The sequence below is a fragment of the Paramacrobiotus metropolitanus genome, unplaced genomic scaffold, assembly GCF_019649055.1.
Source record: "Paramacrobiotus metropolitanus isolate TYO unplaced genomic scaffold, Prichtersi_v1.0 Parri_scaffold0000023, whole genome shotgun sequence".
In the NCBI taxonomy this organism is placed as follows: domain Eukaryota; kingdom Metazoa; phylum Tardigrada; class Eutardigrada; order Parachela; family Macrobiotidae; genus Paramacrobiotus; species Paramacrobiotus metropolitanus.
In genome coordinates this window covers 787,003-797,752 of record NW_026570243.1, presented here as the reverse complement: position 1 = coordinate 797,752, position 10,750 = coordinate 787,003, and the positions used below count along the sequence as shown (strand labels likewise).

Below are 10,750 nucleotides of genomic sequence, written 5' to 3'. Positions count from 1 at the left end.
TTTTTTATTTATCATTTGTATATGTGGCTGTACTCATATCATCGGATAAGAGTACGTAATCGTTTGGGAAAAGATTTCATATGCCGAAATTTGCACAATTTTTATTTGATAATTTCTGGAAAAGTTTAATGATACTAAATTTCGAATATTAAGATTCCCGACTTGCGAGTCTGCATCGGATGTAAGAGCAGCATACAAGCAAAGGCTTTTCATCCGTACACTGGATTAATACGACCGTACCATAATTATGGTTTCAGAATCCCATGTTGATTGGTAGCCGCGGCTGGTAATCGGCAATTGTAAACTAGCATACAATATTAGCGCGCTGCGCTTGATCACATTACGCGACTCCCCCGCGGTTAGCCACAGGCGATTTATACAGATTGATTTGTGCCTAAACGACTTAATATGCAGTAATTCTATTGTCACTCCGTCCCATGATGAAGTGACCAAGCAGTAAAGTTAATTTAACCCATGTACAACTTGGTAGCAATCGACGGATACTGCGTCCAGTAGGACTGACCATTTGCAAAACTTTTGACGGGACTCCGAATACAGCGCACAAAGTGCGAAATTCCCAGTGAACCGTAAACGTATTAACTGTTCATCTTCGGCAGAAAGTTTCACAAGCTGTTTAATTTTATGTGACGCTACTGTAACCAGTGATACCGTATTTCGTATACAACTGATACAAGTGGTAATATTCTATATAGATACCACCAGTAGTATACAATGTCATATCAAGGTATGCCGGTCGGAAACTGCCGGCTAGATTTCCTGCAGTTTCAGTCAATAATCTGTGCATTTTCATACAATTAAAATACGGAAGTTTTTATCTTATTAGCCACGTAGTAGTACCACAAGTTTCCTAGAGATGGATAAGGATATAATAATCCAGAGTTACTGAATTTTCCAAAATAGCAAGACTAAATTGATAGTGAGACAGGTATAAACTAGCACGCGAGACACTTAATATCATGATGTGCTATTGCAGTCGCGAGATATTATAATAAACGGGTTTACTACATGCATACACTACGAGTTCCAAGAATCCAGAATTGCTTAATTAAGGAGGCCGTCTGGGCCCGAAATAACGATATATTGTCTTCGGGATCGCCAATATGTATGCACAATGCATAAATGAGCAATTATTCGGAACTTGATTAATTACTGCAGACTCAGTTGTTCGAGGGCTATTAAGCAACTATAGTTTACTCAGGACAGGATTACACATATTCACATAATCAAGATCGGGAACTCATTGCTTGCACCTTTTGTTTGGATTCCTCAATAGAATCTGCACTCTGCAGCCCCTTGGCCTTTTCTGGATAAATGAGAACTTTGTACAATTATAATTGTACAAAGTTCGGGATCGCCAGAAAAACAAGCAGCAAGAAAAACAATGCAGCACTCAGTAATTGCAAAGTAATGTACAGTACACACCTGCAGCTATTGATTTCGACTACCTGTATACGTGTACAAACTCTGTGCTACAAAATTTATATATCTATAGATATATGTATGTATTGTACACTGTACTAAAAGCCCATGAAAAATACATAGCATACTCGTATAAATGCATATTATAATAATCGTTGCATTGTATTGTACTCGTATAACGGTATAAGGTGCATATGGAAGCATTTTACGTGCAAAACGAGATTTTATTCCTTCTGTAAGGCATCTTCTGCAAGGCTACAGCTAGGCACAAGAAGAAACCTAGTCATAGTGTTACTGCAGTGCGTTATGTTATTTAGGTATACCAATGCGCTATTTCAGCTCGCGCCCAAAAAAAATTAAGTTTGTTGAAAGAGAATCTGAGAAGTTTTCCGAGTTTTACATAAAAGCCAAAAAGCCCTACGGTAGACAATACTATATTGTAATAATTATCTACATCTATATATGTACTTGTACACCCGCTACTTGGTTTTCAGCAGCCACGAAGATGTCGCCACAAAGATGTACGTTTATTCGCCGGATACTAATTTTTAGAAGAAATGTGGAATATAGTGCTCCTATACCAATACTAACGGTCAGCAGAGGTATAATAAAAGAAAAAAGATACTGTAATCACCCCAGTAATTGTTAGTACTCTGTACTTGTGTAATAATAGTTACAGGTACCGTATACTACCCTATGGTAGGAACCGGCAAATGACAAATCCGACAAGTATAAAAAAGGGTTAAAATTATTTTGTTCAAATTGGTGAATTTGTCCTTTAAAGGGCGGAACCTAAAACTGAAAACGCGATTCCAGACAGCGTAAGAAAGATTCCCGAAGCCGCCGGCTTGGTTCCTGCTTCCGGTCATTGTCCGGTTGCAGGTTGGACTGTAGCAGTTCCCATTCACTGGACACTTTTGTTATTTTATGAGGCGATACCATTGTACACCGTGTTACGTTTTTAATGCATCTGCAACAAATGCGAGTGTTTTTAGAGCGACGACATTCGCAAACCAACAGAAAGTGATAATCACCAGTCCAATTAGTAAATTTTCATTATCGTCGCTGTTATTTGGAAGTGACCCGAGTGAGTAAAACTGCCCAAAACCAATTACATCATAATTCATAATTTGCTTCCTTCATAATTTATTCACGTTATCCACATTATTGCAGTACATTGCACAATATTTGTAGATATTCACTATTCACGTACAACCATAAAAATAAATAACTGCGAAAATAATGACCACATCTTTAACAATAAGCAAAAATAGACTGACTTCTACAGAAATGACCGGCCTGACCAATTGGCAATTCAATATGAACGAAAAACAACACTCTGCGTAAAGCAAAGCCAGTAGCATACGTAAGTCCAGGTTAGCCGCGCACACCACACTGCAACTGAAAAATTACAACAGAAAGCAGCAGCAGTATGCACCAGCTAGATGGAATATTAACAAAATATAACAACACATTAGCTAAAATATGTAAGAATAATTAGTAAAACACTTATTTCTTGTAGGAAAAGATTGTCTTCTTGATGATTTCTACGCATTCGCTGAGTTCTTCGTCCGTCATAATCAGTGGTGGTGCCAGACGGATAATATCGCCATGGGTGGGTTTGGCCAGCAGACCGTTGTCTTTCAGCCGGATGCACACGTCCCAGGCATCGTATTCTGAAAATAATTGAAATAACATTCTATTTCACAGTAAATTTTGAAATTAGCGATGCTGTTATATATATATATATATTAATATATATATGATGATATCATTGTCGGCGTCGAAGAGAAACCAAAAGATAAAACTGCACACTCTGACATTAATGGCTGCGAATTGTAGTACAGCGGCTGCTGCTTAGCAAACCTGGATCATTCAGTGTACAATAGCTCCCACTAATCTTTCTTAATTAGTATAAGAAAGACGTAGCGATTTATGGTTACAAGCAATTTTTTAAGCAAGTTTACCATCTCAAAAGTATGGAGCTTATAGTAAGGAAGACCTCGCCGCAACGCAACCCTTTGCAAAGACTTTCACTAAAACGTATGGAGAAAAATGGACTCCAAAGAAAACATACGGTACTTCCACACGCTAAGCGGTTCAAAATTTTACGACAAAATTATTAAAAGCAGAACATTTACCACTGCGATTAATTAACTCACGTGGCGCTATGACGATCGCGTTCATCAAGCCTTTTCCGCGCACACACGTAACGATATCCGAGGGCAAATTGGCCTTGAGTTCTTCGCGCAACCGATGACCCAGCTTGTCCGCTCGTGCCGCTAGGTGCTCGTTCTCCAAAACGTCCAGAGCAGCCAGAGCCACGCGACATGCCAACGGATTTCCGCCATATGTCGAACCGTGTTCGCCGGGTTTAATCGTCAACATTACCTCGTTATCGGCCAGAACTGCCGAAACCTATAATTAATAACAAAAACGCTAACAAAGTCAATAAAGAGAGCCGACGCTTTTATCGTATGTCATGCAGAATGACGCGCGTTTAGCATATTAGCAACCAACAAAGTCACCAGATGGCTTAAAATGCGCCCGCAATACACGATACGAGCAGTAAAATTCCAAAGCAATTAGTGTCATAATGCAACACTATCTGAAAAACATGAAAATGGTCACAGATATTCTGATGTCTTGTGCGCAATTTGCACCGTGCAATAGAAATATGGAGCATTAATCCAGGGTTCACTGCCCAGTTAGGTTCAAACTCTCAAAAATATTTTCGTGCACCGTTCAAAGCCGGAAAAATCACTGGCAAACTTTAAACATGAAAAATAAGCTCACTTGCGTACAGTGCGCAACAATTGACTGAATGCAGTAAGTTCTTGCTATCACTACATCGTAAAACACAAACTACCAATACTGTTAAATTGATTCCTCGATTCGTTGCAGTATCCTGGTATGTTGTATGCATTGTAGTTAAAAAATCCTAAGCTTTCAGAAATTTCAATTGCTTATACGCTGCCACTATAGAAAAAGTTACTCATACAAATGGAGAAAGAAACTGCAGAACACAAATATTTTATTGCAAACTGGTTGCAAGGCCTTTTTACAAAGGTAAATTAAAAATTAACCCAAATATTTTTTCAATACCATTACTCCATTATTTGTCAACAACTACAGGTTCCAGAAATCAGCCTGGAAAATTTTAAACTCTGTTGTTTTTTGCAGCATATCAATGACTATCTATCTGAAACCGAATAAATCATCCCCATTTCCCGCTGTTCTTACCGGCATGATCCCTCCGGATAGCGCTTTACCCAGCGTAATAATATCGGGCCGAACCCCTTCATGATCGCAGCACAGCCGCCTACAAATATAATGGCATAGTTAAGACCAACCAACCGAAATCAAGCCGCATTTGTTCCCGTAAAGTGCAATCGATATGTATTCCCGGCGACCTTGACACACCGACATGCGGCGGAAAGAAAAACAAGCTATCCTCTTGATAATCCCGCATTCCATTACAGACAAATAATGTCTCCGCAGTCCATTACGGCTGCATCAATCGATCAGCGGTTATATAACCACTGTAATAGGATATCGTGTGTGCTAACCTTCCAGTGCGGCCTAGTCCCGTCTGGATTTCGTCGGCGATGAAAAGAACGTTGTATTTGGTGCAGATCTCCCGCACGCCCTTCAAGTAACCTTCATCGGGGACGATTATTCCGGCTTCACCCTGAATCGGCTCGACGATGAAGGCGCAAACGTTGGGGTGTTGACAAGCTTCCTGCAGAATATGGAACGGATGTTTACCTTTGGCCGGATGCCATGGATGAATTAATACAAAGCGCATTTTTGTAAAGCATTTATCCCGTACATGTTAAAGTGTATATAATAAGCGTAATTTTCCAGTGCTCGAAAAAGGCCATTTTTTTCTGTTACAGTACTCGTATAATAATTCTTTTGTCCATGCAGGAGTATCTGTACTAATAATCTGAACCAACCGCATGTTCGAAAAGATTTTTCTTTTAGCAGTTCACTAATATTTCAGTCGAGCATACGCTAATTTTGTCAAAATCGTCTTTGATAACTTGAATTTTGTTATAGCAACATTATTTCTTAACTCAGCTAACCAGACATCTTTGGCTAAGAAACCTAAGAAAACTGATAAAATTTTTTGGCGAAGAAACCATGAAGCAAAGGTTAAACATGTGCGCGATTATATAATTGTATATTTTCCAGAACAATGCTATCTTATCATACTCGCACACACCTCCAAGGCCGTTAGATTGTTGTATGGAATGATATGGAATCCAGGCATGTAGGGCCCGAAACCGGCATAGCTGACCGGATCCGTCGAAGCGGAAATGGCCGCCATAGTCCTGCCACAGAAATTCCCTTCTGCGAAGACGATAACGGCCTCGTTATCCGGGATCTTTTTCACTCTGTAGCCCCATCGTCGTGCCAGTTTGCACGCGGTTTCATTAGCTTCCACGCCTTAATGAAAGAATTCCGATCAAAATCTGATTACTAAAATAGTTCGGCTACCAAACATACCGGTATTCATTGGCAACACCTTATCGTACCCGAATAACGCAGTGATCTTTTCCGCATACTCTCCTAAAAAGCGAAATCAAGGTAGTAAACATATCATAACGCAAAAACAACTAGCAATCGCAAAACGGGCGAACCGGAGAATGCGAAATTGAACCGGTTGTTGCAAATAGCAGATTCATAATAATAACAGATACAGTACCACATCTGTCTGGACATGGTTTTTAAAAAATGAGAAAGCATAAATGAAAATAGTTTAGGTGGTAAAACACCTAGCTGTAAATGTAAGTGCATATCAATTTCAATCCGCATAGTATGGTAGCAATTTAATCAGCTCAAATGAGTTAGGCTTATTATACGAGTACTTCAGCCGTGAGCCTCCAGAGAATCACTTTTTATTTAAAATATAATATAACAAATGTTAGCGCCGCATACATTTTTTTAAGTGAACCCATATTATTTATATTCGTATATGTTTTGGCACTGCGATCGTTTTGGCACGCATATACAACCGCTACCTAAGCTCACGTGATTCCACGATTAGTGTGCATGCCGCAAAAGCAATTAATTTATGGTCACGTTGTTCCCGATCTTCAAGTTCCGAGAAAAAGAAACTGATCGCAAAGACCGTGAGAGAGATAACCCAAAAGAGGCAGCCAAACTGAATCAATTACGATTGTCCCAGAGCATCAAAGGCAGTAATGCACTTCGAATCAAATTACCGAACCATTACTCCTTGACAAGAAAGACTTCTACGAAAAAACTCGGAAAGATGGAAACGTAAGCTTGCCGAACTAAAATATACTTCACCATTTTATTTTTCCTTAGCATTTCTAGATTATCACACTTTTGTAATGTAAACTGTAAAGATACTAGAATTACTTAATACTTACTAGACGGTCACGATGTTCAGATGTTTCAATCCAAAAAATTCGAAACCAATAAATTACCACACCCCAGATTCAAATATACTATAATGCACCCTTTTCAAATTTACTGTAATCATTTTAATGCACCCTTAATGTCTTACAAAATCTCTTGTTAGGTAAATTCCGGAAAAAAAATTGGCTAATTGACTGAGCATTTCTTACCCAAAACATCGTTGTAAAATGCCCGGCTTGTTAGCGTTAGCACGCTCGCTTGATCAACGAGAGCTTTGAGAATCTTGGGATGAGAATGACCCTGATTGACAGCGCTGTATGCGCTCAGGAAGTCATAATACCGGCGTCCATCCGTATCCCAAAGATGCACGCCTGCACAACCATACAAAGCATTTACTCGCTATAAGGCGCGCAAGGTTAACTGCGAATTATTGAAAATTATCCATTTTTTTTCAGCAGGTTTCTATACCAAAAATCTATAGTGCATCCGTATTCTATGCTGATTTCACGAAGTATTTTCAAAGTGCTACATTACTGGCTTCCAGTTAGACATATTTGTATTTTTGTACTTTTTTATATTTTTTATAATATCCAAACAATTAAAATTATCAGCCAGCTGCAATACAAAGCCGTTTAAATATCTTACCGTTAATTTATGCTGGAATAAAAAAATTTCAGGTAATTTGCAATTTGCATCATAATTATTGTAATAAAATAAATTGCTTACGGCTACAGGATAGATTTAATAATTAAGTCGCTCAAAGAATGAATAAATTTTCCCGTGTCGATTATGAATTATGCGCAACATCGTAAAATCAGCTGAGCAGAAAGCATGCCTTACCTTCTCCGCGGGCAAGCACAACCGGAATTGGGTGATAATTATGGCAGTTATACCTGGAAAACACGCGCGTTACCACAATCGGCTGCTCGATCACAATCGTAGCAGCGCTGAAAAACACCATTGATTGATTTACTTCAGTTCGCGCTGGATGTAGTCTTCTTGAGACAGACCATCTTCGTCGTCGTGTCCGGCGGTAAAACGAGCCGCCCGAATGATCTGGCTATCGTTTGCAGGAGAGGAAGATGGCATTTTTGCGCCGATAATGGTCAAGCGAAATAATCAACGTTCGACAGTCGAAGGCCAGCAGCACGCACAGCATGGAGAAAACGGATGAGATTGGCTTCCGCGAGGATCGTGCACAGGAGAAAATACCGCTCACAGTTTGCAATAAACGCCAGAAAATAAAACAGTGGTAATAAAACGATATGAGGCTTTTTATGAGATATCATGAACAATGGCTTGTCGAGTCAAGGCGAACGCTTCCGAAAGAACAGCGCGCAATGAAGAATTGCTGGCGGCGATATGCACTGTACAGTATTAACACATCCAGGCCCAATAGCGTACAATGACGCACAAGTGCATCGCTGCGTAAGTACACTGCGTACGTATACGCAGCGTGCTACAGTAGATTCAAAACGAAATTAATGAGATCGATGTTTTTGACTGCCACGTACAAGGTACTGTTTTCGGCCCTTGAGTGCCTAACTTCTACCGGTGGAGTAGAATTTTTTCATTTCGAAGAATGATTTATTCAAAAATTTCAAAGGATAACCTAATTATGTTGATTACATACGAGTAACGTTTTTAATTTGCACAAATGCCGGTCACTCTGATCCCGGAATCCGGATGTTACACCGCACGATCAGTATAATGATTAGTTCACCGACTTCACGTACGTACACCTGTCGTTGTTAAATGCAACGTTTCATGCGTCTAATTTTTGAATACATACGAGTACAGCGGATTCATACGCACAACGTATACGTACGCTCGCGTTTACCATTTGCTTCCTGTGCGATTGCTGATGCAATCCATACCTCGTTAACGTAGCGCCTTACCAAATTGTTATCGTAAAATACAAACGATCGCATCCGTGATAACAACGAGCACATGACCAGTGGGCTTGTGAGGCAGATAAACAAAAGATAATACGTATTTATCTGTAATTAAATCGGTGCTGAATCTATGCTGCGAGCTACTTCCCCGCTACACAAGCGGTTCACCTTTGTCCGCGCAAACGTTCCGGCTTCCTTGCTAAATAAGGCTGCCCTTACACGGACGGCTTATAAATTAATTATTGATTTTGGACCAGAGTGCAACTCTTTGCAAAAAAAACTGCATTTTTATAAAATGAAGTTCATTCATACGAAGTGGGCCGATAATATTTGTATCTAGATCTGGCCTGCAGGAGTTTCACGTTTTTCGTTTGTTTTCGTTTTCGTTTGATGGAAGTTCATGCACAATATGGGTGGTCAAAATCTCTGTGTATTCTTTACGCGGCAGTTTGCGCGGCAGTTGGGTAAAAAGCGTGAGTCAACGGCGCGTAAACAAGCAAACGTGCTCATTCGTAAACAAGAATTCTGGGATGGGTTATCAGCTTACTCTTCCATGTAAGCGTTGCGCTTCGATATCGAAGCGCAACCATTACTTACCCAGACATACACACGTATAATTTGTCAGCCAGCAGAGTTCTTTGTTAACGTTGTCAACATTTTGCCAACAACTGTATACAATGGATTTGTACAATTTCATATGTAATGATCTGATATGTCGCTTGCGTGATTAATTACGGAATTACCAGCATATTTTGCATTTCAGTCTGTTTGACTTTCACTTTGCATTTGTTGCCGGCTTAAATAACGACGGCTCTGGAGACACACTTTAAATTTCAACATGAACTCAACATCGTCGTCTTCTGATTCAAGCGCATCAAAATCGCTATCGCTGGTGCTTTCGGAATCGCTTTCTAACAAGGCTTGCTCCGTTTCATCATTGATTGACTATTCGATCTTTAAACTGATAATCTTTTTGTCGCATAGATTAAGAAATTTCTGCCTTTTAGATGGTGGTGCCATTGCAGAAATCACAACAGTTATTGCCACTACTGTAATTTATACACGTGCAATTAATTTTTGAACGCCTCGCAAATAAAGAATAGCTGCAGCGTGACAGGCGCAGCGATGTCTTCGTTATGCCGGGACATGATGCAGACTAGTTCATGTGGCGCCGCATTTTGCATTAAAAGTAACTTTTGTTTTCACTTTGGTGGTCAGTTTCTTTCCTGGCACGCAAACATACTCGTCTTATCATTTATTGACAGCTTTTTGGCTGATTCATCGGGTTGTTTTACTTGTTCTGGCCTTTACGCTACATGCATCGATTACACAGAAGATTTTGACCACCCATAATGCCATTCAGTGGAAGGGAAGCATAAACATCACAAACATATGTACTTCTGTGTTTCTTGGGAATACGTTATTCTTCATTAAATACAATATCATATGCCGCGAGGGCGGAAACAAATGAGTGATCGATCACATGCCCAAGTATATCTATATAGAAAAACCTACATATAGACGGTATAATTACAAAAAATTTCTTACGTTTTATTCATTTCATGTCACTAGCTAGACGGCCATATTATTTTAACAGTATGTGTATCACACGTGGGTATTGTTTTATTTTGACACTCTTGGAAAGCTGTGCACGGTCGAAAGCTGTTAACATATGCATGTTATATAAATATATACCTGTAGTGTATTAAACAAAACAAGTATTACACAACCACAAAACGTATTGATTTCCTTATGTCTATAACATGGTAGGTTAATCAATCAGAACAATCGTGTATCTGTTCGCAATTAAGGGAGGTGCAAGTTAAACAGCAGTATTTCTCTCTTCCATGCAGGAACAATTAATTGACTGTCCATGGTAGAAAGTTGTTTTCATAAATTATGATACTGTACATACAATGGAACTGCAGTGGTGCCCTTCCCAGTAAAGCCATACGTACATAGGCATTTGCGCTTTGCGGTAGAAATGTACGAGACTTCGATACTTTTAATAATTTTAAGCATTA

General features: G+C 39.5%; 1 protein-coding gene across 1 annotated transcript; it reads right to left on the bottom strand.

Annotated features, from left to right (window-relative positions):
• Window positions 1–2,569: 2,569 nt before the first annotated feature.
• Window positions 2,570–8,212, bottom strand: LOC129587203 (ornithine aminotransferase, mitochondrial-like). Its single transcript, XM_055480825.1, has 9 exons — window positions 7,805–8,212; window positions 7,672–7,724; window positions 7,041–7,202; window positions 5,953–6,015; window positions 5,669–5,892; window positions 5,010–5,182; window positions 4,684–4,762; window positions 3,603–3,858; window positions 2,570–3,116 (listed from the first exon to the last, which is right to left on the bottom strand). The coding sequence occupies exons 1-9, from the start codon at window positions 7,918–7,920 to the stop codon at window positions 2,950–2,952; spliced, it is 1,293 nt and encodes a 430-aa protein (XP_055336800.1). The 5' UTR covers window positions 7,921–8,212; the 3' UTR covers window positions 2,570–2,949.
• Between the last annotated feature and the right edge of the window lie 2,538 nt (window positions 8,213–10,750).